The sequence below is a fragment of the Rhea americana genome, unplaced genomic scaffold (assembly GCF_003343005.1).
Source record: "Rhea americana isolate MKP2758 unplaced genomic scaffold, rheAme1 scaffold_289, whole genome shotgun sequence".
In the NCBI taxonomy this organism is placed as follows: Eukaryota; Metazoa; Chordata; class Aves; order Rheiformes; family Rheidae; genus Rhea; species Rhea americana.
Genome location: NW_028186411.1, coordinates 685,684 through 692,326, shown reverse-complemented (window position 1 = coordinate 692,326; position 6,643 = coordinate 685,684). Strand labels below are relative to the sequence as shown.

At 45.7% G+C, this 6,643-nt stretch overlaps 1 protein-coding gene across 2 annotated transcripts in view; it reads right to left on the bottom strand.

Annotated features, from left to right (window-relative positions):
- The window catches only part of COMMD1 (copper metabolism domain containing 1), an 83,710-nt gene continuing 77,067 nt past the window's right edge, over positions 1 to 6,643 (bottom strand). For both annotated transcript variants that reach the window (XR_014896350.1, XM_085308981.1), the window contains one exon: positions 1 to 148. Coding sequence is in view for 1 of the 2 variants with exons in the window: in XM_085308981.1 (XP_085165107.1) it covers positions 41 to 148 (108 nt within the window). In the remaining variant the exon portion in view is untranslated. The remainder of the gene's footprint in view (positions 149 to 6,643) is intronic.

Genomic DNA, 6,643 nt, shown 5'->3' with positions numbered 1-6,643 from the left:
TTCTTTTTCTGAATTGCAATCGCTTTATTTGCTGCAAGAGCTAAGTGGTCTGAGTCAGCGAGGTCATGCTCTCCTCTATTTCTGACAGTTTCTTCAGCATCTGGTTCACCTTGGCCTCATCAAATTCCAGACAGAGAAATTCAGATTCCTACAAAATAAAATTGCGAGAACATTAGCTGAGAAACAAGATTGTTCTTCAGGAATACAAAGGGGTGGGGATGATGTGTTCTGGTTTCCTGCAGATTTATGTCCCTTATCTCCTTTTTCTCCTGTTACTGCTTAGATAACCTCAGGACACCCGGAGGCCTCATACMCGTCCACTGAGTAAGGACAGCATACGCCCATGGGGCAGCCTGCTGCCACCAAAGAGGATGCATCAAGGCTGAGCTCGGTCTTTCCTTTCAGTGCAGTCATCAGTTCGGGTCTCTCCTTAGCTGCGAACTGCTGCAGAACCTGTAGGAGTTTAATTATATCTGAGACTTCCACTTTTCTTTCCATTCTGAAGGAGGTTGGCTGATGATCCCTCAAGCTGTTGCTGCAGATACTGGGAAATGCAAAGTGACTGGAGTCACTGCACAAAGCTTGTCACTTAYGAAAAACAGACTTTATACGTGGGAAAACAAGAACCTGAAAATGAGTTTTGGCAAATGACATTCTAGTGCGGAAATTTAGGGGAGATTTATACTACTAAATGATTTATACTTGCAAGAAAATTAGGAAGCAGCACTCATTTGCTCTGAAAAATCCTGTCCCTAAAAAATATAAAATAAAGTTGTTCTTTGCCCAGATAGGTATTGGGGCATGGAAAAAAAGAGTAGAAAAGATTTTGTCAAGGGCCCAGAAAATATAGAATATATATAAAAAAAATTCTAACCATATGGAACTATAACTATCRGTGTGAAAAGACCTCCTGAGATCTCTTGTCCACCAGTCTTACCTATTCATATGTCTATAGTCAGAAAACATTTCTTATGGTGATTCTGCAAAAAGAAACGTTTCGAGACTGCCGGGTGTACGGCTGCATGCTAAAGGTCACTCCAGGTGAAGCCCTCTCAATGGCACAGAAACAAACTGAAAATATTCAAAAAGTGAAGTGCCGACAGCCACTTTCCCAAGAAAGCAGAGGAGAAAGAAAGAACTCAGAAGACGCTACCGTGAGAAGGAAAAAACAGAAAGGAAAGGAGCAGAGGTCACGAGGCCTGCAGAGTGCCTCACGCTGCTTAACATTGATTTAAATAAAGTAAAGCATTCAAACACAAAAATGGTTCTTTTTGATATGAAGGGAGGTCTCCTTATGAGAAACTGGAATAGTCTTGGCACTTTGAAATACTAGGTATCTATTGAATGTCTATAAGTAATACYGCTAGTGAAGTGATTATAAAAGTAGCAGGGCATCTCCAATTCTCGTTTGTTTTCTATCAGACTAAACTTTCTGTCATTACTTCAAAATACAAAATTTTAATGTAATCAGCATTTGCCAAAAATATTGCAGCTTTCTTCCTTCCAAATGAAACTTTAATACAAAAATTTTTACTAAGTATACTTTAGGAATGCTACCTGCATTTTCCATAGGCATCAGGGATAATTTTACCTTTTACTTTCTTTCCTTCTGTTAATAAAGGATTCTTAGGTTGTTAATGGTCTCTTTTTTCTCTCTTTTTTTTTTTTTTGGTAAGGGCCAAAACAGCAGAGAAAGTAAGGAGGTCCTTTTGTATACAATTATCACAGAAGTTTCTGTCAAAAGAACATTAACAGGAAAGAAGGGAGATTGCAGAAGGCCGTTATCAGGAAGTCAGGCAGGCCAAAGGGCGCAAAGAAGTTGTGCCAGGGCTTCTGCCCTGAAATCAAACGGGAGCCACCACAGTTCAACACAGAAATCAAAACGTTCATCTCAGCCTTGGAACTGAAGAGACGTAACCGCCCACTCGTATCAGGATTCGCCTTAAGAATGAAAATCTGGAAAGGAGACAGCGTCGAGGCCCTGTAAACATTTTTGTCTTCAAGTATCGCTGTATCTCCCCTAATGCTAGTACCCAGGCACTGGTAAATCACCTATCATAGCTGTATTGGATGAGTCCACCTTCAGGAAACATTTACATTTGCAATTACCGGCTAACTAGCAAATAAGCCAACTGGCCAAAGCTGTAGAGACCRAATTACATATTTAGCGTGCAAGTGTTTCTGATGAAAGTAAGTTGTATGGACTTCAGAACTTTGCTGATACTTCACTGAATCAACAGTTCAATGACAGGCATATATAACTAAATATATATCACACAGAATATACAGCTGAYTATAGGAAAGGCCTTTGCCTGAACAAGCAGTTATACTCACAAACAGTGTYGTATTGAAAACTGTGTTACTGTGGGTTTTTTAAATTAATCATTCAGCTCCCTAAAATTACTTAGTGCATTTGAAGCCACATCACAACACAGGAGCATTAAACATTAAGGATCTATAGCAATACAGACACGAAGTCTAGGACTTGGAAGCAAAGACTCTCTCACGCTGCTTTTCTTGTCCTTGACGACAGTTTTTGATAYGTCTTACTGAAAACACCTTGGCACCAGCGCCCACGTCGAAATCTCACAACATACCTCAGCGAAGGCGAACTGCAATCAGCCAGCGCGCAGAACGAAAGCGTTTGGCCTAGGACTTGGCAGCTTTGCTCCGTTTGGCAGTAGCCTTTCCTGCGCTTCCCTGTCTCATTAAAACTGCACTGAAAACGTTTAGGTCAGATCTGCAAAAATGATGCACTTACTTACAGGATTTAATATGAAGTACAGACAAAACCCTGAAACATCTACATTCTTCGATTAATAAGAAATCTCGGAAAACTCCAATTTCAACCGACCAGTTACAGAAGCACCTGGGGCTTTCAGAAGCATCGCGCTGCAGCCAGGTCACACGGCCTTGCTCTGGTAACTATTCTCCACCGAAAGAGCCAAAATTGGTCATTTCAGCCCAAACACACGGGCTTTGGTGCAACTGCCAAGCCAGTGCCTCCAACMTCCCCCAGTTCCATCACTTCTGATTTTCCCAAACTTGACCAGAAAAAAAGTTTTGAGTCAGTTCTGGTAGAAGTGGTTCTGCAAGTGCCTAAGGCATAAGGAAGCTTTTCCTCTCTTCAGGTTTTGCCAGTTAAGAGGAATGCACATGAAACAAAAGAGCGCTCTTGCGTTGCACTAAACGGCGCGTGCTACTGTACACCAGCGTAGCTGTACTTGCAAAGGGCGTTTTTTTTTAACCTATGAAGTACCTGAAACATTCCTCAGCAGTTTGCACTGTTTTGGAATAATTATCATAGCCTTGTGTGGACACATCTGAAATATGGCCCAGGTGGTTTGATATCAGACTCGATCCTTGTTCTCCTCTCTYCCCATCGCATGCTTTCCCATCCCTCCTCCCATTTCCCTCCTGAGCTTGGGCTATAAAAAGGAGTTGCAAAACAAACAGCTAAGAAATAACCCCCCCAAAGAATTAGGCGTTTCTTTTTTCTTTTTTAATAACAACTGAGAGCTGCAAGGATATTTATATGCAAGAATGGCTTTATAAACATCAGCTTTCTTGCTCACTGCTTGAAAAATACGCAGATAAGCACTACTTTCTGTATCTCAGTAACTATGCTTACAAAACTTCAGCGTATTTTTTAGAAAACCAGCTCTCACACATTCAAAACTTTAAATGAATACCATTATAATTGAAAAATATAAATAAGTGTGCCCGAAGTCACATATTGTTTTCTTTGTATTCATTTTCTCTTATTTAGAGACCTCCTATGGTGCTCAAGATCCGGGAAACGTGGCCATTCCCAGGACTGCAACTTTAAAGGATTTGYGAAAACTGCGAGGTGGCTGGCGGTAAACTTGCTTTGGATGTGTAGATGTCCTGATTAACGTTTGCTCCACCAGCTGTGGGTGGCAGTTTGGGGAACCTGTTGATGTATACAACCTGGGCGCTGGTTTGGTTAGGAAAGCGTGGTCCTGCTGGAGATGTTGGGCCTGGTGCAATCAGTGAGGAAATGCCAGTGCCATGCCTCACGCTTGCTCCACCAGCAAYGATGAAGGTTGTCAAGGGCAAATATTTGCCTGTCTAGGTGGAAACGCCTTCAACAAAGCACTGAGAGAAGGAAGGAGAAAGCTTCACAAGAGGATAAGGACCGGAGAACAAAAACTGCCAGGAACTGAACGGGGACACCAAGGCGTTGATGCCTTAACAACCAAAACCAAGTGGGGTCAGGAGAGCAGGGCTTTGTTTCTGTTAACAGAGAAGTGCTGCCAAGCTGAGCGTTAGTTGTCTACCAGGGAAGTGCATCTCCATGGCTCAGCAGGAGAYGAGCTAATTCCACCGTTACACCACAAGCGCTCCACAGTGCTCAAGGAGTGAAGACAGAAATGCAGGGTTTGCCCAGTTAGCCTTGATTTCATACTAAAACCAGCTGCAATTTAAAGCTCTCTGTGCATGCCTGTGTTCTCCTGGCAATGCCGCATGCCTGCCGCTCACCCCCAAGGATCTCGGGGCCATACCTGCAGCCAGCGCCGTGTCCATGGCAGCCCTTGAACATCATCATCAGCTCTTTGTAAAGGAGATACCAGATCTCCTCAGACATACTCTGAGGAAAAACAGGAAAAACGTTTCCCTATCCTGCCAACCACTCCTCTTGAAAGAAGCCAATCTCTTTAGACAGCAAAAAAGCACCTGCTGGTGATGCCCAGATACTACTATGGTTTCAGAGGCAGCCAGGCATGACTTCAGTATGGGAGAAGCTGCTCACAGCAGCAACGACAGTATCGTGGTGCCGCAGGTCTTGCCTCTCCTCTCCATACCCATAATGCACACATTTGCTAGAGATTCACTCTAATTTTGTTGCTCTAGAAGGTATTTGATTCTTTTGGATAATGTTTTGTATTAGATTAGAAGGTTTTAATGATCAGACTGCCCCTGGCATGAAGTAACAATGCAAATCTGTAATGTCAGCAGAAACCAAACTTGCCTTCAAACATTTAAACATCCTGGTATCTCTTCCTGGTGATTTGGAAGGTGCATTAGAATCACAGAATCAGTAAGGTTGGAAGAGACTCTAGAGATCATCTAGTCCAACCCCCCTGCTCAGCAGGGTCACCTACAGCATGTTAGGCAGGGTTGCATCCAGGTGGGCCTTGAATATCTCCAGAGAAGGAGACTCCACAACCTCTCTGGGCAACCTGTGCCAGTGCTCCGTCACACTCACAGTGAAGAAATTCCCCCTCACCTTCAGGTGGAACCTCCTGTGCTTCAATTTCTGCTCATTGCCTCTTGTCCTGTCACACGGGTCAACTGAAAAGAGTTTGTCCCCGTCCCCTTGACACCCTCCCTTCAGGTACTTGTACACACTGATCAGATCCCCCCTCAGTCTCCTCTTCCCCAGGCTGAAGAGGCCCAGCTGTTCCTTGCAGCTGTTCCTCATGGGGCAGGTGCTCCAGCCCTCTGATCATCTTTGTAGCCCTACGCTGCACTCTCTCCAGTGGCTCCATGTCTCTCTTGTACTGGGGAGCCCAGAACTGGACACAGTACTCGAGATGAGGCCTCCCCAGGGCTGAGTAGAGGCGCAGGATCACCTCCCTCCACCTGCTGGCAACACTCTTCCCAATGCACCTCAGGAGACCATTGGCTTTCTTGGCCACAAGGGCACATTGCTGGCTCATGGTCAACTTGTCATCCACCAGCACTCCCAGGTCCTTCTCTGCAGAGCTGCTCTCCAGCAGGTCAGCCCCCAGCTTGTCCTGGTGCCTAGGGTTATTTTTCCCTAGGTGCAGGACCCTGCACTTGACCTTGTTGGAGCTCATGAGGTTCCTCTCCGCCCATCTCCCCAGCCTGTCCAGGTCTCTCTGAATGGCAGTGCAACCCTCAGGTGTATCAGCCCCTCCTCCCAGCTTGGTATCATCAGCAAACTTGCTGAGGAGGCACTCTGTCCCCTCATCCAGGTCAYTGATGAAGAAGTTGAACCGGATGGGACCCAGCACTGAGCCCTGGGGGACGCCACTAGCCACAGGTCTCCAACTAGACTCCACAACCCTCTGAGCTCTGCCTTTCAGCCAGTTCTCAATCCACCYCACTGTCCGCTCGTCTAACCCACACTTCCTGAGCTTCTCTAGGAGGACGTTATGGGAGAAAGTGTCAAAAGCCTTGCTGAAGGCAAGGGACACAATGTCCACTGCTCTCCCCTCCTCTACCCGGCCAGTCACTCCATCAGAGAAGGCTCTCAGATTGGTTAAGCAGGATTTCCCCTTGGGGAATCCATGCTGGCTACTCCTGATCACCTTCTTTTCCTCCGTATGTCTGGAGATGACCTCCAGAAGGAGCTGTTCCATCACATTCCCAGGGAWGGAGGTGAGGCTGACTGGCCTATAGTTGCMTGGGCCCTCCTTCTTGCTCTTTTGAAGACTGGAGTGACRSTGGYTTTCTTCCAGTCCTCAGGCACCTCTCCAGTTCTCCAGGACCTTTCAAAGACRATGGAGAGCAGCCTGGCAACAACATCYRCCAGCTCCCTCAGTACCCRTGGGTGCATCCCATCCGGGCCCATGGATTTGTGGATGTCTAGCCTGCTCAGAAGGTCTCTAATCCTTTCCTCCTCAACCAAAGGGAAGTCTGCCCTTCTCCAGAC